Below are 21,541 nucleotides of genomic sequence, written 5' to 3' on the forward strand. Positions count from 1 at the left end.
AGCCACCACTGATCCCGGGAACTATTGACCTATTAGCCTGATGAGCCTGGTCTGCAAGGCCATGGAACGTTTAATCATGGAACTCATAAACAAAGACATTGGTAACCTCCAAACTCTGGATCCCACCCAGTTCGGGTTTGTGAAAGGCAGATCATGCCTCCTGAACCTGATCGACTTCTTTGAGACAGTCACCAAAGCTGTGGATGAGGGTAAGGTGGTTCACACAGCCTATCTTGACCTCGCCAAGGCTTTCAACACCATCCCCCATTCTGGAATTATAGCTAAACTCACTAAACTAGGAATAAATCCCTACATCACAAGATGGGTTGCCAACTGGCTGACTAACAGAACCCACACTGTAAAAGTTGCAGACTCCAAATCTGACCTCAAAGCAGTGACAAGTGAAGTACCACAGGGTTCCATCCTGGGACCTCTCCTGTTTGGTGTCTACTTCTCTAAAGTACAGGCTAACACAGGAGGCCTCTGGCTAATGAAGTTCGCAGATGACTGTAAACTAGGAGCCATAGTCAAGTCCCTAAATGATGTGGACATCCTACAGAAGGGCCTCACTGAGACAGATGCCTGGTGTCAAAGCAATGGCCTCAAGCTCAGTGCCAAAAAGTGCAGTGTCATCCCCTTTGGTAAAAACTCTGTACCCATGAACTACCGCATAGGCAGCAATCTACTTAACACTGAATGCGTGATAAGAGACCTTGGGACCCAGGTGGACAGTAGTCTCTCCTTTGATAGTCACATCGCCACAGTAGTCAGGAAGTCCTTCTACGTGGCACACCTCATCATAAAAGAGTTCTCCTCCAGGAAAAAAAGAGGTCATTGTTCCCCTTTACTTGTCACCCATTAGACCCATTATAGAGTACAATGCCCCTGTTTGAATGTACCTCACAAGACATCTGCAGCAGCTGGAAAGGCCACAGAAGTACCTCACAAAGAGGATTACTGGCCTCAAACAAATGCCCTACACTGACCACCTCAAAAAACTCCACCTTTACTCCGTAGCATATCGCCTACTCCAAGGTGATGTCTGCCTAACATATAAAGCTATGCCAAACCCAGAGCTGTTGGACATGCTACACCTAAAGAAATCCCAATCGCACCAAGCTACACGCTCTAGGGACCTAAACCTTGTCACCGCAATAAACAGGACATGCTGGAGGGATAGATTCCTGTTCCAGAGACTTCCTATACTCTGGAACAAACTACCCATCTATGTCAAGCAAAGTTCTTCATTAGCACTCTTCAAGAAAAATCTTTATGAGTGGATGGGAAATAGGAAATACACCCCGGGGATCACTTCTGTGTCTCTGCTGGACAGTGGCACAGGAAAATAACTTTCTTGGGTGGCGTAAGCTATGGAACCTTGCTGGCTAGGCTTACGTAGGCCCTTGGGCTGATAGCCTAGTATCTACCTATGAACCTATGAAACGCCCTCTCTGGTGTTAGTGATGAGGATTGAGGCTCCTTGATTGCTGGGCCAAGGCACGGGTGTCACAAGGTTTCAGAGTTTACATTAAAATAAACCATCCATCTCCCTGTCTTTTTTTGCAGAGTCTTAAAATAAGGAGGAAGGATTCTTTATACTCTGGATATGCATAAGCAACCCAGGTATTTTCTTGACAGACCAAAACCTTTCAGGAAAGCTGAACAGCAGATGTTAAGTTGTCTATCTCGCCTTCATTCTTGCTGGATGGGTTTGGAGCCGACCTCTAAAAGCTCGAGAGTTGGTTCCACCAGCTCGAGGCTCTATATCCCACAATGCTAGGCGTGAGTTACCTCAGATCTCGTTTGCGAGGTGTTGGTTTTGCTTGTTGGTAAGTGTATTTCTGTAAAAATTAGAATACTTAAACCCCTATATTTTTAAGTTTAACTACTTTTCCCTTAGTTTAGTGGATTTCTACTCCTGTTTTGGAAAATCAAGAACTTAAAGTTCTCTCTCGGGCCTTCTGGCCTTTCCCCATTCCCTAGTGGTGTGTGTGTGTTACTCTTAATTAAAACTTTAGTTAATTGTTTTATTTTTGAGTTTTAAAATAAGATTAGTGTAATCAGTTTGTCTGACTGGGTGTGTGTGGTTACACTTTCTTGTCTAGGATGTCTAAAGACACAAAGGTCTCAGGCTTCAAGAAGTGTGATGCGTGCTGTCAGAAAATGTCTCTGACAGACGGTCACACTTCTTGTGTTTACTTTGCACCTGCAGGACTCCTGTGCTGTATGGCTTCAGCCCCAGGGTCCTGCAGGAAAGAAAGAACAAGTTGATCCTAAGGGTCTACTTAAGCCTGAGGATTCCCTTTCTGTCTCTGGGAAGCCCTCTAGGTCCTCGGCTCCAGCTACTTTGCGAGACCTAAAGCTACAAAACCTATGTCTGCATCGGCTCCGGCTGGAGCCTACAGCTACAGCTTTTGTTCTTCCCGGCGGAGCCGCCGAGAGGTAGTAATTCCCCTTGTCGGTTCTCACCCAGACCTTCGTGCCGACATCTAGGAAGAGATCTAGGTCACCATCCCTTGGCTCCGTTCATTCGGCTCCAGCATCTCCTCTGCTGTCTATAAATCTCACTCCTCTAGGTCATCGAGGCTGTCGGATCATGACCTTCAGAGGGTAGTGAGTCGACTTCTTAAGTCCGAGGCACTGGCCCAAATGCTTCAGAGCCCGACTCATCAGTCGAAGCCTGCCCCTGTCCATCAATATTTTCCTCCTCCGACTCCGTTGAGCTCGGGGCGTCCGTTGAAGACTGTGGTAGCGTCGGGCCGCGACGCAGATGTCTTCGGCTCGTCGTTAAATCGATTTCTTCTTGAAGAATCTCGGTGAGTGGCATCGGACCCTTGTCCGACCCGCTCTTCCTCTCGGAGCTTTGGCTGGTGAGTTCGGCTCCGACATCGCCTCGAGCCATCACTGTCGGTGCCGAGGGAGGTTCTCAGCTTCGGGCGGGGACCTCTGGCTTTGCCTGACAGGCGTGCTCGAGGTCATGAGTGTGTTAGAGCCTGGCTCTACTCCACAGTCGGCTCGTCCCGCCCCTCCCCTCACGGTGCCTCAGGTCAAGTCGACTCACTCCCTCATCCCGGACCGCAGAGAGCCAGCTCCTCAGGAACCCCTGTGGGATTTCATCCTCTTCCGAGGCCTCTCCTGATTTGGCAGAAGAGCCCCTCGGAAGAGGAAGTGTAAGAGGAAACACATTGACTCACCTGAGTCCATCACATCTGACACAGATTTAGATGATTCCAAGGGTTCCCTTCTGAAGATGTCTCTTTGCAGACATTCTCGAAATCCTCAAACAGAGGGAAATTGGCCAGCCCTCAACCCTTCGGAGGATGAATCTGTGTACCTTGAGGCGTTTGGCTCTCGTCCTTCCACCTCCTGGGTGTCTCCCTTGACCCCTCATGCAGGTGGTAGCTAAAAGGCATGGGCGGCTCCTGATTCAGTGGACCCCACTCCCAGGAGACCCTCAAAATTCATAACGGCACCAGCAGACAAACAGTTCTTGACAAAGGAGTCTCTGTGGATGCTATGGTGGTAGCTGCTGCCACTAAGAAGGAACTAGCTGATCCTTCAGTACCTGTCCATCCACCTAACAAGGAATCTAGGTCCATGGACAGGTATGGAAGCGGATGTTCTCGTCAGCGACATTTGCTAGCTGAACTACCTGTGCCATTTTACTCGTCTTCAAAGGGACTTGATTAAAGCGAGTGACATGTTGAAGGACCCTACAGCTGCGGGTTTTCAAGATAAGATGAACACTCAGCTGGCTACCCTTAACTCCATAGCCAACTCCTCCATGCCTCCTTTCTTATGCGGCTGATGGAGCGCCGCAGGGACGGGTGTGGCCTTACGTAGGCATGCCTGGATGCGGCTATGCAATTTTGCGGACCCTTCAAGACGTCTTTCACTAATTCCCGTTTGATGGATCATCTCTTTGGTCCTCAAGTGAAAGAAACCTTGACTAGGTGCGAGACTGATGGCAAGACTCTTTCTGCCGTCAGTCCGTTTTCTACTCCTTCTAGGCCTTACCCCAAAGGCCAGAAAAGTGGGAAAATGTGGTTCCGTAAACAATCTCAAGGGACTTCGCCTGGCCAGAGGCAGAGGCGGAATAACAATGGTAGCTCGAGGGCTCCTCCGCACGCCGCCTCGAGAGGGGGGCTCGCGAGAACCAGGGCAATCGAAGCCTTCTCTGATAAGCCCTTTCAGCATCCCTGAGGTGTTGCCCGACTGCCCACCTTCGAGGCAGTCGGGGAAGATTGTCACTGTACCCAGAAGCCTGGCTATCCCTGACTCAAGACAAATGGGTACAGTCCGTCATTTCGAAGGCTATTCTATCCCCTTTCTTCGCATTCGAGCCAATCAAAAATCCCTTCCGGATGTTCCACCGCTCAAAGGGATCTAGCGGTTTCGAAATTTCAAAGCTGCTTGCAAAAGAGCAATTCAGCCAGTTCCAGCAGACCAGCAAGGATCCGGAATCTACTCAAGGTTCTTTTTAGTTCCAAAGAAAACAGGGGACTGGAGACCAATTTTGGATCTCAGTATCTTGAACAGATCAGTCAAGAAAACAAGATTTCGGATGGTCACGCTGCAGTCCATCCTTCCCTATTGGGAAAAGGAAACTGGATGTGCTCTATAGACCTTCAGGATCTATCACATAAAATGAACAGACGCTCCAGAAGATTCCTCCGCTTCAGGCTGGGAACCAGTCATTTTCAATTCAGGGCCCTGCCCTTTGGTCTCACCACTGCCCCGGTGTTTACCAAATGCATGGCAGTGGTAGCTTCTCACCTGAGACGACAAGGATTCCAGGTGTTTCCATATTTGGACGACTGGCTCCTCACAGCTCCCACCAAGCATCTCCTTCTGATGGCCAGGGATTACACCTTTCGCATTTGTCAAAAGTTAGGCATTTCAATAAATTGCGAAAAGTCTGTTTTGTCGCCTTGACATACTATTACCTTCATAGGCGCAAATCTAGACACAGTAGACATGTCTGCGAGACTAACAGATCAGAGAATAACAGACATACACAAACTGGTCTCACTCCTTTTCAACAACAACAGAATCAAAGCCAGGTTAGTGCTGAAAGTGTTGGGAATTATGGCAGCAGCCATACCTCTGCTTCCATTAGCCAGATTCCACATGCGAATCCTTCAATGGATGCTCTTTACACAATGGTCATACCAGCAACTTCCAATGTCCCACACCATTATGATCGCAGAAATCATCTCATGTGGTGGATGTCTTCCCCTCAGCTCTTGTTGGGAAGACCCTTTGTTCCACCCCCTCCAGTTGCTACTCTGACAACGGACGCCTCCCTGATCGGGTGGGGGGGGCATTATCAGGGCAGGACGGTCCAGGGCACATGGCAACCAAACGAATGCCACTTGCACATAAATGTTCTGGAGATGAGAGCAGTGCTTTTAGCATTGCAAGCCCTTCAAGACTCTCTTCCCTTGGGAATGATTGCAATCCAGACAGACAATATGTCTGTAGTGTGGTACATCAACAAACAAGGCGAAACCAGGTCCTACCCCCTGTGTCGAGAAGCACTCAGATTGTGGCAATGGGCGATTTCTTCTCAGCGGTTTCTGATAGCAACGCACATCCCCGGGAAGTCCAATCAAATCGCCGACAAGTTGAGCAGAGCTATCCTCATGCCTCACGAATGGTCTCTGAAAGACTCTGTTGTGAGAGAAATTTTCCTCAAGTGGGGTCAGCCTTGCTGCGATCTTTTTGCTACTCCCCAAAACAGCAAGTGCAGAGATTATTTCACTCTATTCCCTTTACCAGGCCAACCCAGCAGAGACGCTCTAGTCCAAGTTTGGCCCGGGGACTTCTGTATGCATCTCCTCTCTTCCCACTAATCTCTCAAGTGATACAGAAAGCTATCGCTCAGAAGGCCTCATTGATCCTCATTGCTCCTTACTGGCCTCGACAGGTGTGGTTCCCCTTTCTACATCAATTTCTATTGGCGACCTTGGCATCTGGACCTAGTTCCAGATCTTTTGATCCATCAGTCGGGTCAGTTACATCGCTCCCTCCTCTCTGAACCTCACTGCTTGGTTCCTCCAGTTCCAACCTTAGCCAGGCTTCCTCAATTATCTCCTCCGTTTGAGATATTTTGATAGCTTCCATAAATCTTCCACTCAGAAGATTTATTTGAGCGCTTCACATATTGGGCTCAAGGAAGGGAACATAGATCCTTTCACTGCTTCCATCCAAATAGTCCTTGATTTTCTAGCTGAACTCTTCCATGCAGGTTCATCTCCCTCTACTCTTAAAGTTCAATTGGCAGCTATTTCTAATTTTCATGTGGGTATTTCTGAGTCTGCCTTAATGTCCCACAAGCTTTGCAAAGCCTTTTGAAAGGAGTTTTTCTTCTCAGACCTCCTATAAGAAATCCTCCTTCTCCTTGGGACCTAAATTTAGTTCTTACTTCTTTGATTCTTCCCCTTCGAACCTGCAGCCTCCTGTTCTTTAAAATTGCTATCATGGAAGACTCTCTTTCTGGTAGCTATTACTTCAGCTAGAAGAGTTTCAGAACTTCAAGCACTCAGCTGTCGACCTCCTTATCTATTGTTTCATAAGGACAGGGTATCAACCGTCCTTTTGCCTAAGGTAGTCTCGACGTCAAATCTAAATCAAAGGATTGACCTCCCTGTCTTTTGTCCAGAATATTCCAACAGGTCTGAACAAAAATTACACTGGCTAGATGTTCATCGTCAGTTGAGGTACTATTTGGATAGAACAAAACAATTCAGAAAATCTGACCAGCTGTTTGTCTCCTATGCAGAAGGCAGAAAGGGACTTTCAGTTTCAAAGGTATCATTATCTAGATGGCTAACATCTCTGATTTCCCTTGTATATGAAATTAGACACCAAAAGCTGCCTAATAAACCTAAGGCCCATTCCACCAGAGCTTTGGCTACTTCTTTAGCCTTCCAAGACAGACTGCCTATTGACACCATTTGTGCAGCGGCTACTTGGGCTACTCCTCACACTTTCATTTCTCATTATAAGTTGGATTTAGCTTCTAGGCATAGAGCTAACTTTGGTTCCACTGTTCTCAGGAGTCTGTTCCGTTAGGCCACCGGGACAAGGTGCTGGTCCCATCCAGCAAGAATGAGATAGACAACTTAACATATAGAAGTTATGTTTTTACCATAACGTTCCATGTTAGTTGTCTTCTTCTCGCTTCTTCTACCCTCCTGCCCCTGGCCTGGACAGACCTAGAGGAGTTGTGATTGTGACCTCTCTTTCTACCACCTCTTTTATTAGGCATATGCTGTTGTGCATATTTCCTGGATGAGGATATAGGTCACCCTTCTTTCTCCCTGGTTAGAGGTGGACTTTGTTTATAGTCATTCTCATACTATTATAAGCTGGGGTTAGCTTACAAACGAGATCTGAGGTAACTCACGCCTAGCATTGTGGGATATATGGAACCAACTCTCGAGCTTTTAGAGTGGTCGGAGCCGGTGCTCCCGAACCCATCCAGCAAGAAGAAGGCGAGAAGAAGACAACTAACATGGAACGTTATGGTAAGAACATAACTTCTATTTTTATTTCCTGTGAAGGTAAGAAAAAAAGGTTAACCCGAGTAAAAACAGTCTGCTTCCAGATGGTTGTCATTTGCTGTTTCCTTTTGTTATTCCCACCACAATAAGAGATTTCCAGATAGGGTCAAGGCTCATTCTTTGAGGGCCTTGGCTTCTCCTGTCTTTTTGTAAAGGGATGAACTCTAGAAGCACTCTAGAGACAACTACTTGTCATCTGAACATCCTTCTCTCTTGTTCCAGGTCTAGATCTACCTTTATTAGGATCATTCTGCAGGAGCTCCTGTAGCCTAATCATTCCACCTCCCAAACCTTATAAGCTGTGGTATTCAGTCCAACTAGCCAACACTACTACAGCAGTGATCAAGTGGTAAACATAGTTCAGCTGTGTAAGTAAACTTACCATAACAGTAGATGCTTGAATGATCAATGGTGCACTAACTGCTCCTTGTCTCCCCACACCCCCCTTTCTTGTGTTACGTTTATGTCAGAGTAAGGATTGTGTGTGTATATTTTTCTGTATAGATATAGATATAGATATAGGAATCTAGGACTATTCACTAAAAGCACTTTTCACTGAATCACATTCCAGTGAAAGAAATGTGTATGCCCTTCTCCCCACTGTGGTGCGACCCTGGAGTTAGTATAAATAGGGGGGTGCGGGGGGCACAGCCCCCCACTTTGGGGGTGTGGGGGAGTGAAGCCCCCCACCAATTTACTATTATATTTAGGAATATAATTTATTTCAGTAAATGTGATTCAGTGAAATGTGCTTTCAGTAAATAGTCCTAAATCCAGATATAGATATAGATATTCACACCTTTCTTATCAGGACCACAGCCTCCTTTTTTTCATTTGACAAGAAAGTCCTGAAACGTTTGGCACCAAGTGTGGTTTTCTCTACGTGGAAGCTCATACCACCAGCAGCCTGGGCTCATGTGGAAGGAGCCCAAGGTTATGGAAGACTAGCTGTCTGTTGTTTCTTTGGCAAACTATAACCCATATAGCCAAGGCTACTGCTGCAGTAGTTATTTGAACATCTACTGTTATGGTAAATGTAATTACATAACTTTTACTTTTCTAATCATTAATTGATTTTCTGATGTCCATATGTAGATGTTCTCATGCTCATGAAATCTGCTCTACAATGGCCTTGTGTTTCCTCTTCCTCCTTTCAGGAAGTTTATCCCATCCAATGCAGGTCCAGTATGGGCACCTAAGATACCTAATTATTTCTACAGACTACCCAGTAAATTGTATGCCTTACTGAGTAAGCATTTCAAAGCCGATTCCTGAGTCATGTCATTTGCCCAGCATGTATCTATGAGCCCTAAAGTACGGTATCCATAGATGTAGATCCAATCCTTCCTTATGAGGCAGGTGTTGGAAAACTTAGTCTTCTTGACTTGAATATGTGGAAAACTGGTTATGATTAATTTGGGTACATATGGGTGTCAGTACATCAGCTGTTCTGATTCACTGGTTGGGAAAGGTAGACTGTTGCTGTGTGCACAACAGCTCATTTCAGGGTGTTAGCTGCAACAAAGCCATTCTGAATGCTCCCCTTAAGGGTAAAGTCCTGTTCTTGGAGTACTCTCAGAAGATCACAGATCTCCAGAATACTAGAACCTACTATGTGGATGCTCAGCTTACAATTAAACACTAGAACATACTGAGATGAAGACCAACATGTGAGCAAATATGACCATTTTTAACCTCTGTTAACAGTTGTACCAAGTGGGTTATTAAGTTGTCTATTAATTGTAGTTACAAGCATATCCTATGCATTATCAAGTATGTGTGCCTCACCTTTGGAAAAAACTCCAAGTGAAACGGTGTCAGTTCCTATCTAGCTTTAAAGAGAATTAGAGATCTACATGATTGTGTGTATGTTTGAGAGTAGGACAACTATAGTCAAGCTCTTTGAGGACCACTAGGCCACAGGTTTGTTGTGAACCCATGAATTTGTAAAGTATAGTTCAGTGCCTTCTGTGTTTTCTGTGGATAATTCTCTCTTCCTCTTCCTCCAAGGACTGTCAATCCATTAGGATAAAGAAGGTTTCAGGCCATCCAGACTACAAGATTACCTTGTCGCTCCCTGAGCTACCTTTGACCCAGAGAATCCTTGACTGCCATTAGTTGCTGTTGGCAGGTGTTCATGTGACCAAACTCTGCCTAATGTGGAGAGCCAGCACCAAATATATTCAGGTTCTAAACATACGTCCTATTATGACAGGCTAATTTGCATAAAATGAAGTCTTGGCTGTTCTTCTTTATAAGGAGTGATGAGGTAAGGAAAGTGTTTTTACTCCCAGCTTATGTTCTTCGTGTTTCACTGTTGCAGTCATTACATTTGGGTAATCTGCTGGCAGGTTGCCCTCAGTCGGCCTGAATAACAAAGTCTTGGGTTCTGCATCGGTTGCTGTCTCTTCTTCCATGACGTCAGGTCATCAGGGGTATAAAACATGCAGCCAACGCCATTTTAATCAGTCTTTCTTGCCGCGTGGTGCCCGAAGCAGAAGCAGTTCGCAAGTGCCAGTCGGCCAACTCAAGAAATTTTTGTTTTCGAGTTTCAGAACCGAAGTCTTCAACCCAAAGCTAAATACCCCGTTGGGGAAACCTTTTCTTGCTCCTAACCGATGTCAGTAAAAATTAATAACTGTATTACTTGTGGGAAGCAAATAAGGATTTTCATTTGTACTGTATTCCTTGCCTAGGCCCTGACCACAACGTGCCTTGCTGTCGGTTATGTGCTAAATTTAACCAGCGCACTATTAAGTGTCAGTATATTTTTGTTTCTAAATTCTTTGGTTCAAGATTTAACTATCCTGAAATGTCATCAGTTAGCAATCCGACTACCAGAATTCACAAAAAATGCAAAGAAAAAGACAGAGACAGACCATCGAGGTCCAAAACCGATGACGAAGCTTCTCCTAAGCCAGTCGCCGGTTCACCGGTACTCAGTGAGGCGCTTTCGCAGTCCCTGATGCCCGCTACTTTTGATTCGCAGACCTCTACCGAGACCCATTCAGTCCTGTATGCCGTGAGATTCTTCAAGTATTGAACGTGCGGATGTCTCTCCCTTGGATGGGTCCGGAGCCACTGAGCAGGCACTGGCTTCTGAGGGTGTTTTCAGGCCTAAAGATTTGTATATTAAACCGATGCCATCATCAAACACAAGGCCAAAACCAACTTCTATGTCTAAAAAAACGACGCATGAGCCACGTGTTCAGGCCCCTATGCCTAAAAAAATAAATGATCAAAATGGCTGAGGATTTAATTACCTTGATCAGGGGTTCCCAACCCCCTCCTGCTAAGAGGCCTAGGCAAGGCACTGATTATGAATCTTCAGATCAGGTTTCCATTTCTTCTGATTCCTCTTCTGATCAGGAATTTTCTATTCCTCCTTATGAGGACTCTGATGCAGAAGAATCCATCCCTTCTGCTTCTCCTCCTGAGGATTTTTCTTTTGGAGAAACTTTGCATACCTTAAGGGAACATTTTCATTGGGAGAGTCAGAATTTTTCAGAATCCAAAAAGAGGCTTAGGGATTTCCTTCTTCTTCCTCAGCATAGGCCTTTGGCTATACCTCCTGTTTTAGACATTGTTGATGTTTTCTCAGAATCCAGCATGGCTCCTGATTCCCTGCCTCCGGCTCCTAGTAAGCCAGACAGATATTACAGGGTTCCTGACTCCCACAAGTTTCTTTTCAAAAACCCTACTGCTGATCATGAAACAGTTTCTCAGGGTCTCAAGGGTGTTAAGGCTTCTACTGCTAAAAATCCTACCCCTTCTGATAGAGACTCCAGGGCGCTGGATAGATGGGGTAAGAAGGTTTATACGTCTGGAACCCTGGCAATCGGGGCTTTAAACTGTCAATTTCATATGCTTAAATATCAAAAGCATGTCATGGGCTTACTTAAACAGAAAATTATGTTGATTTCTGACTGTGTGGAAAATAAAGAGTTACAGGATTTATTGCATTCAGCTGAACAAGTTGGAAAACATACTTTACAATGTGGTTTTGATTCCTTGGAGGCCTCTTGCAAGGCCACTGTAACTGGATCTGTGATAAGAAGGCATGCTTGGCTCAAGGAGCAAAATCTGCCTGATCATGTTAAAGCTAAATTGTTGGATGCTTCTTTACAGCAGGACAGTCTATTTGGTAATAAGGCAGAAGACGTTTTGAAAAAGATGGAAGACAAAGTTAAATCTATGCAAACTGTAAAAGATTTCTTACAAGTGCAGCCACCCAGGTTCAGTAGGCACTGGCCTACTAAGAATTGGTCCTTTCCAATACCCAACAGAGCCACTCAGGTCAAACCCAGACACTCCAAATGCTCCAGGTTTCAGTCACAAGGAACTTACACAACAAAACAATGGAGTGCCTTCACATCCAAATCTGGAAGTAGCAAAGTACCCCCCTACAGTAAACAGTCTCAATGACTTTCCTCTGCCATTTCCAAGCACTTATCTTTTGGCAGCCCCTTTGGGGGGAAAACTAGCACTTCATGCTCAAAATTGGCATCTAATTACCAGGACAAGTGGGTCTTAAATATAGTATCCCTGGGATACAGATTTCATTTCCATGGTGCCAATTCCAAACGGATGGCCAGATCTGCCTCCAAATGTGTGGGCAGAGGCCCAGAAACAAGGCATGTCCCTCATGGATATGGGGGCTATTCAACCAGTACCAGAAAAGGAATAAGGACAAGGTTTTTATTCAAGACTTTTCCTGGTATCCAGAAAAGACAAATCATGGCGTCCAATTCTGGACTTATCAATTCTAAATACCTTCCTGGACATTCAAAAATTCAAGATGCTGACTCTACAGCAGTTACTGCCTATGCTAGGCAAGGATGCTTGGTTGGTAACTCTAGACTTAAAGAGGCTTACCTGCATATCCCAATCAGGGAATCTTGCAGAAGATACCTCCCCTTCAAAGCAGGTTATTTGCATTACCAGTTCACTGCACTGCCCTTTGGCTTATCTACTGCACCCAGGGTCTTCACAAAGTGCCTGGCACCAGCGATTGCATTTTGCAGACAAAGAAACATACAAATTTATCCTTATCTGGACGATTGTCTAATTCAGGCAGGAAACAAGGACACTCTTCTACGACATCTGGCGTTTGTAAAAATGCTTCTAACATGCCTGGGGTACACCATAAACAAAAAGAAATCACAACTGGTGCCCTCTCAATATAATTACATTCCTGGGTGCAAGCTTGAATACAACTGCCCAGATGGCTTGCCTCACGCCAGACAAATTCGATTAATGGCATACTTCAAACAAGTGGCTACAAAAACCCAGCTATCTGCAAGACAAATTCTGGAGGCTTTGGGATTCATGGCTTCCTGCATTCTACTAATTCCATAAGACTGCATATGAGGAATCTTCAATGGTACCTAAAAAGCTTATGGAGTTAACATTGTCACAGCCTGGAAACAATGATTCCTGTCATTCCTTGCCTGCAACAGGAGTTCCTATGGTGGGCAGAGGCCTGTCACCAAAACAAGGGACTGTCATTCATTCTACCCCCAGCCACCCAAACCCTGACTACAGACGCATCAGACTATGCTTGGGGGGCCCATCTGGCAGGGAGATGCATTCAGGGTGAATGGAGCTCAAATCAAATGCACCTACATATCAACCAGAAAGAAATGCTAGCTGTACAGAATGCTCTGACAGCCTTCAAGGACTTTCTTCATCCAGGGCAACTACTGATAAAGACGGATAACACCACAGTTATGTGGTACATAAACAAGCAGGGGGGTACCCACTCCTACCCCCTTTGCAGACTAGCCATGGCCTTGTGGAACACAGCCTTAACTTACCAAATACATCTACAAGCTCAATTCCTGCCAGGAAAGCAAAATACTCTGGCAGACGAACTAAGCAGAAACCTTATGGACCCACACGAATGGAAACTGGATCCACAAATCTTCAGCATGTTGACATGAAAATGGGGGAGCCCAGACATAGATCTTTTTGCCTCTCCCCAAAACTATCAGTTGGACAAATTCTGCACAAGAATTCATCACAAAAAAGCTTGGAAAGTGGATGCTCTATCCATCAGCTGGAAAAACCTATCAGTCTATGCCTTTCCCCCTCTGCCTCTGCTCTCCAAGGTTTAGTAAAGTCAGACAGGAAAAAACAAAAATTATTCTGATTTCTCCAGACTGGCCTCGCCAACACTGGTACCTGCTTCTACGGAATATGTCACACCTTCCCCCGTGGTACCTGCCTCAGACACCTCATCTACTGTCTCAGCAGAACTATCAAATTCTGCACACTTAGCTCCAAACTCTGAATCTTGCAGCAAGGCTAATCAACTAATTTCACCAGTCACATCTTTCAGTAAACCTGTGATGGATGTCATTTTGGAGGCTAGAAGGCCTAGTACTAGAAGGTCCTATGCTGATAAATGGAAAAGATTCTGTGCCTGGAACCAAGCACAAGGAATAAACACAGCAATGCCCAACATTCCTCAGATTCTGCAATATTTAACTGAGATGCTTCACAAGGGCCTATCGTTTTCTTCTATAAAAATCCATGCCTCTGCCATCTCGGCTCATTATAACACAGAGCCTCCTCTCTTTTCTCATCCCTGCTAAAGTAGTACCTCAGAGGGGCCAAAAATTTGACACCTCCCAGGAGAGCACCAACTCCTGCATGGGACCTCAATTTTGAGCTGGAAAAACTCACCCTACCTCCTTTTGAACCAGCTGCTACTGCAGACATAACATTTCTCTCTTGGAAGACAACCTTTCTTTTAGCAGTCACTTCAGCTAGAAGGATTTCAGAACTACAGGCTCTCATGGCAGTGGAGCCTTTCATTATCTTTTATCCGGATAGGGTGGCCCTCAGGACCAATCCATCCTTTATGCCTAAGGTGGTATCCAGTGTGGAGCTTAATCAGACCATTCACCTGTCAACATTTTTCCCAAATCCGCAGAACAAGGGGGGACGGATTCTGCATTCATTGGATGTACACAAACAACTAGGATTCTACCTAAACAGGACAAAATCTCTAAGAAAATCTGAGCAACTACTGGTGGCATTTGCTGCAAGGGCAGAGGGAAAGGCTATTTCAAAGCAGACTATTTCAAAATGGATAAGCCACTGCATTCGTTTCTGCTACATGCATCATAGTAAACCTGTCCCCAAGGGGATCAGATCCCATTCCACCAGGGCTGCATCTACTTCTGCAGCTTTTCTCAGAGGGGTTCCTTCCAGAGACATTCTAGAAGCTGCTACTTAGAACTCAGTTGATACATTCATCAAACATTACCATTTATCTCTCTTTTCTAAATCCAGAGCAGGCTTTGCCACTGCTGTCCTGCAGGGCCTTATAGCTGCTCCTAATGCTGTATAATTCTATCCTCCCAACCATAGCTTTGGGATTCTACCCAAATGTAATGACTGCAACAGTGAAACACAAAGGACATAGTACAGTTGTGTACACTTACCATAAATGTAGATGTTCGAGTGTATTCACTGTTGCAGTCCGGGTTACCTTCCCGCAAGTCCCCTTTTTTCCATCTTATCATACCTCTTCTTTCCTTTACTATGCTCAAAAGCCTTTTTGGTGTTATTTGCTTTTAGCTGGAGGTATATTTTTTGTGTTCTAAATTACATATATATATATATATATATATATATATATATATATATATATTTTTTTTTTTTTTTTTGCTCCCCATTTGGGGGGCACCTGACATCTGGGGCAAGAAAAACTGATTAAAATGGCGTCGGCTGCATGTTTTATACCCCTGACGACCTGACATCATGGAAGAAGAGACAGCAACCGATGCAGAACCCAAGACTTTGTTATTCAGGCTGACTGAGGGCAACCTGCCAGCAGATTACCCAAATGTAATGATTGCAACAGTGAATACACTCTAACATCTACATTTATGGTAAGTGTACACAACTGTACTTTCTTGATCTACATGAAGGTAGGAGTTCAGTCCATTTCTGGATCTGAGTTACTTCATTTTTTTATATCAGTTATATGATCATTCAAGTGATCAGTCTTCAAGCCTGGACATTGCTTCTTCTACAGTACTTTTAGGTGGTGTTAGTAGGCATGATACCTGTTAGTCAGTACTAGAGATCTTCATGGATGATGCCTACACTTTGCATTAGACAGGCTGCATTTTCAGTACGCAGTGCTTGTCTTCTATGTAGAGATCTTCCGCATATTGTTAGTTGTGGTGACATATATTCTCCTACATGTAAATGGCTTGCACCTGGTGGTCCCCACCCAGAAATTGTGGGAGCCAGGTCTAGCTGTTTTCTTTGTCAGGTTATAGACTCAGAATCTCCATGAACTTGGAAAAATCCTCCATGTTACTGCATTTTCATATTCCTTTTCGGCTGGGTTGATTATAAAATCTTCCTAGAAGTGTAACCCCCCCCCCCAAAAAAAAAAGAAACAACTGTGAGCTCCAAGATCTAGACTCTTGGGTGACTTTAAAAGGTCGAGTTAAGGCTGACCTTCTGTTATGACTCCTGGGGCTAAAGGCAGTAGCATTTTTTCTTGTTTCTTTGGCTGGCTTTCATATGCAGGTTTTGCAGTATGTGTTTCACTGGCAGTCAGATGTACTACTTGTTTCTGATACTAACAGCTGCTTAATGGATTGGCAGATCTCAGAGTCCCAAACTTAATACAGGTTTTCTCTTTATTTTTTCCCTTCTGATGCAATCTTCCCCATCAGGTGCATCTCTGGAGGTGTGTGTTTGCCATAGCACAGAGACATTACTATGAAGTAGAAAGGCATCTCCAGTTCAGTTTTTTTAGAGTTGAAGGCAGTTTTCCTTATTATAAATTCTTTATGTTCTTCTGAAACTTTATAACCGTAACTGGTGATGGTACCTGAAAAATCAGATGGCGCATGTTCCTGGCTCATTTGTAGGGTAACACTCTAAATGTGGGAGTAGACCACCAGTCACGACATCTTAACTGGCTTTGGTCCACATCTTAAGGGAGCCCACTGCTCTGGTGAACATTTTGAGTCAAAGCAGTAAGTCTTCTCTCCAAACTTCAGAGAAATCTGTCCAGCTCGTTTTCAGGAGGAGAAGCTTGCCAGGACCTGTTCTATTCACTCTATGGAAGTGTATTTTATCCAAGTTTTGCCACTTCCAGTAGAGCAGGTGGGATGTCTTTCCTGATACTGATCTTCGGTCCTTCAGACTCCTCCCACTGTCTTTGGGTTAATTGAAACACTAAGAATTCGACCCTAGTCTAGTAAAATTTAGTAGATAGGCTAGTACACATTATATCTTTCTCTCTTTGTTTCTTTTTTTAACAAGAAGCATCTTTATTAAATTATCACTTATGACATAGGCAATCATACATTTATGTAACTGAAAACAAACAAAATTGACATACTTAGTTGCAAGTATTTTATATTAGACCATATTGAAATAACTTTAGTTGCAAACATTGTACATCATTCTTAATGTAATCAGTTCTTGTCAGTCAGACATTACATAGGTCGTTCAAATCCTGCCTTCTTTTAAACCTCATTCTCCCTTGTATGTACTGCTCCCATGGTTCCCATTTTCTTTCCTATGTAATTTGCCCCTACCTTTTCTAAAGATTCCAATTCCAATTGTTTTATCTATGTTACTATATTCAATACTTGTAGTATAGCTGGTTAAGACTTTGATTTCCATTTACTAGTAACTGATTTTTTTGGTAGCCACCATAATTAGACTCAGCAAGGCAATTTTGATTCTGTATCGTAGCTCAGAAATATAATTTCCCTAGTTACACCAATTTGCTCACCTTGTATCTCTTACAGAGTAGTTTGCAGGGAATTGTTAGTCTGCCAACTCATTACACTCCCAGAGAATATGTTCCCAGTTACCTCCTTCTTCCCCTTCACATCTCCAGCATTTGCTGTCTACCTCAGCAAAAAATTGTTTGGAGTCTACTTGGTGTATAAAAATATCTATGTAATCATTTTCAAGCAATAGATCTTCTAGATTTTGTTACATATTTGGAACAGACCAACATATACCCCCTTGTTTCTTTGTGAATTGTTTATCCAGTCTCGCTTTCCAAGCCTTTCTAACCTCCTCTGACTGATTCTTATAGTTATCATGCAATATTTTATATGCTCCACTAATTAGTCCTTTTTTAACAGCAACTTCTGTTCATGGTTCTACTAAAAACTCTACCAGCGCTGGTCTTTTGTTTAGGATCTGCCTATTTCTTTCTCTTTGCCTATACTCATATTAATCCTTGATAGGGAAGGCAGTCAAGGTGTGCCATGCTGATAGACACCTACCCAAGAAGACTGAATGTTGTAATTAAATCAAAAGGTGCTTCAACAAAGTATTAGTTTAATGGTGTGCACACATAACAAAGTATTAGTTTAAGGATGTACACACTTATGCAACCAGCTTATTGTACGTTTTTTATATTTTTCTCCTAACAGATTTGTTTGTTTTTCAATTGAATTGTAGAGGTTATAGGTCACATTAAAGTTGGGAAAAGTTTTGAAATTATTTATTGTGGTCTCATTTTTTTCATATCACAAAAACCTGGCATTTTAACGGGGGGGGGGTGCACTTTTTATATCCAGTGTAGGTCCACTGGCTTTCTCTGCTAAGTTTCTGTTTACACACTGGGAGCACTAGAGTTAAGCTGTTACGCAATTTGCAGTCATCTTGGAAGTCAGTACGCATCGTATCTCTGATCTCTGAGAAATGTCCTCTGTACTAGGTGGATTATTCTCACCCTCTTTTTCCCTTTATTGAATGTTACATCTGCTTAATCATTGTAACAGGACCTCCTGTAATTTTGTTTTCAGGTTTGTAGTGTATTAGACCATGTATTTTTTCTTGGAGTTATATGCTGTTCAGATTGGAAGAAGAATTGTATGGACTTCTTAATTCCAGTGTAGGGATGCTGTATATAGGCTTAAAGAGGTATGCATGCCTATATGTAGTTCACTAGGATAAAGGATCAGGCAGTCCAGATTGCAGGTCTCCTTGTCTCTACCTGAGAGTTTCAAGAAAAAGCCGCACAACAGCACAATAAGACTGTACAAAAAAAACTTCTGGACACCACAAAAAACCTTCTTGAAATCAACTGATATGATAAATACTTGTATATCTTATTTATCATGTCTGACATTCGTGACATTCGTATGGATTTTAATTATGCGATCTGGTTTCTTTCCTTCCTTTCATCCATCCTTTCCTTTATAATTCTGTTCCTATTATTTTCAACTCCTGCTCCTTCTCTGGCTCTGATTTGACTTCCAGCTGTCCCCACAGTTGTCAAAGCTTCCCTTTCTTTGATCTCCCTGTGGCTCATTTCCAGGTTAGCCCTGGGTATAACCCTTCAGCAAGTAGTCCCCCTGAATCAGCAGGAAGTGCAACTCAAGGTACACACTTGTAGGACCCAGGCAGAGAGAGAGAGAGAGAGATCACAGACCACAGGGTATTCAAAGCTTGCAGCATGTCCACATCTGCCAGTCAGAGGCACTCCTTTGTAGGGGCAGTGTGTGCAGTGATGTCAGGACATTGTTGCTCCCCTATTTAATAGGTCACCTGCCAGACTCCTAATCTCTATCAGTGGTCACACAGGCAGCATTTTCTCCCTTGCACTGTTCCATTGGGGTAGAACAGCTGACCGCTGTCCACTTAATTTTGTCCCTGAGCTGACCTTACCAGCAGTCTGATTCCATACTCAGATTTGAGTCTCCTGTGACAAAAATGGACACCTTGCTTTTTTCTGTGTCATCAGGATGGCCTTTATAGATTTGTTTCTTGCAGTAGTTCCGGTGTTTTCAGCACTTTATCAGAAGTCCAAAAATTTATATATTCTCTGTTTCCTCAGTTGCCATCACATAATCCTTTTTTCTCCTTGCCATTACAATAAACTGAGAAAGGGCTAGACCTACTATTGCCATCACAGAGTTAGTAAATAGCAAAGTTAGTCTCCAGCTATGTGAGTGTGTAACTGTGCTGAATGAGATGTCCTTCAGTCTATCACTGTAAGTTTTTAGCAGTCCTAATTTTGCTGATCAGGCTCTGTGAAGTCCAGTGACAGATTTTAATTTTTGCGCTTATTATTTTCACGTAGGTATTGAATTGATTATTGCTGTACTTAAGAAGTAATCTTTTGTTTCTTCTGTTTGTTGTTTTGTAGGAGATTTTGCTTCAGTGAGCCATGTTTATTCAAGCCAAGGTAAGAATTGAAGAGCAGTTCATTACTGTTTTTTAAATACTGTTTTCTGAGTGGTTTATTTATGCATTATTATTACAGTGATTTACCTTTTATGTACAAGCAAGTTACTAAATATGATTCCTGAAAGGAGTTCTGTTGTGAGATGATTTTGGAAATTACTATTTTTAAATTAGGTCCTGTATCATTTTGCACAAGCTTTAAGTATCAGATACATTTTGTTAACATCCGTGCTGAAGGTCTAAGCCACTGGTGATAGATTTGACTTTCTCAGAAAATACAGTAGATTCAGAATGAAGGTGTCACTTAAGAGTAGGGTCATTAGCTTATAGATTGCGGTCCTCAGTTTTTCCAGGGCAGCAGCAGGCAGCCCAGACATAGTTTGAAGTAGTTCTTATTCCCAGTTTAGCCATTTCCAGATGGAGGTGGTCAGAGGGATATTTTTTGTCCATGCCCCAAAGTGGTTTATCATCACCGTGAAGGCATGGACCAAGGATCTCATAGCCCATTGTTGTCATTTAACATTTTTCCCCTCCCCTTGTGTCATAGAAACCAAAAGAAGAAAGAGCTGCAAAAACCTATTGAAAAGAGTGCCTTCATGAACATCCTATATGACCAGGACTTGGATATTATTCCGTATTATTTTTATTTCTTAAAAAGATGCTTTACATCACACCCTTTGTAAACTTAAGTAGCCTGAGTACTTTTATCCCAAATGAGAGTCTTTCATTGTGGTCACACTTCAGTTGTTCCTCCCAGAGTTATCTAGCGGGGACTGTTGTTTTTTGGACCTTCAGGGTGCTTATATTCACATAAAGATAGAGCGAATGAAGTGTCTTCTTGTTCTGATAAAAGCCAGTCACTTACAGTTCCACAGCCTCATATTCAGCTTTGTTTCAAATCTGGGGGTATTCATGAAATGTATATGAGTAGCAAGTGTCCATTTGAGGCTATTTGGCACTAATTATTCCTGACCACTGCTGACTGTTTCCAGAGAAAGCCTTATCAACCAGAAGAAACATCTGCTTCATATTATTCCCTCATTGGGGATCACAGTAAACATTGACTGCCTTCTGTCTGCATCTTTTGTTCTAACTTTGTAGGCTGTTCCTTAAATAACAGGAGTTGACAGGCATTTTTCAGAGAAGTTCCAGGATATGTGCTTTGTGGTCTGCGCCCTTTTGTTGGTGCCTCATCCCACTCAGGAGTGCAACATGCCTTAGTGGCAGTGACTATCACTATGGTATTTCATGCCAGATACTTTGTGAAAAGTCTCCAGTAGCTACTAAAAAGTACAGTGATCTCAGAATACAGTTCCCTTGGAAGCACCAGTAAAGCTCTCAAAAGCATGGTGGAATCACTTTGCATGGTGGACTGGTCCTGTTCAACTCCCTTTTGAAATGTCTTTTGTTCTGATGTCCCCCTGTACCAACTGTGACCATAGACACATTGGACATAGAGCACTATATGAGCAGCATTACACAGAGCTTGTCTACTCCAGACTTCTTTGCCTTTTCCAGCAACACCAAACGTTGCAGCCATGTTCACCCCCAACCCACAAAATCCATGTCTCATGGTGCCTTGGCACATTCTTGGTCACAGGCACTCATATTTTTTCTCGTATTTCCACTGATTGTGAAATTTATTTTAAAGGTGAAACTACTCAAAGCAAAAGTAATTTAAGTGGCTTCCTTACTGGTTAATTTGATTTAGTTTTCAGTGCCTCAGCAGTTTGTCATGGAGACTGCTCTTAGATTTCCATTTCATTAGAGTCTTCTGACTCATG

The 21,541-nt window shown here is 43.5% G+C and overlaps 1 protein-coding gene across 1 annotated transcript in view; it reads left to right on the forward strand.

Annotated features, from left to right (window-relative positions):
* DGKQ (diacylglycerol kinase theta) overlaps positions 1-21,541 on the forward strand; it is a 2,194,335-nt gene that overhangs the window by 1,580,389 nt on the left and 592,405 nt on the right. Inside the window, exon 14 of the mRNA XM_044059107.1 lies at positions 19,720-19,758. Coding sequence (XP_043915042.1) covers positions 19,720-19,758 — 39 coding nt within the window. The remainder of the gene's footprint in view (positions 1-19,719; positions 19,759-21,541) is intronic.

The sequence above is a fragment of the Protopterus annectens genome, chromosome 17.part0, assembly GCF_019279795.1.
Source record: "Protopterus annectens isolate FY-2018-M chromosome 17.part0, PAN1.0, whole genome shotgun sequence".
NCBI classification, from domain to species: domain Eukaryota; kingdom Metazoa; phylum Chordata; order Ceratodontiformes; family Protopteridae; genus Protopterus; species Protopterus annectens.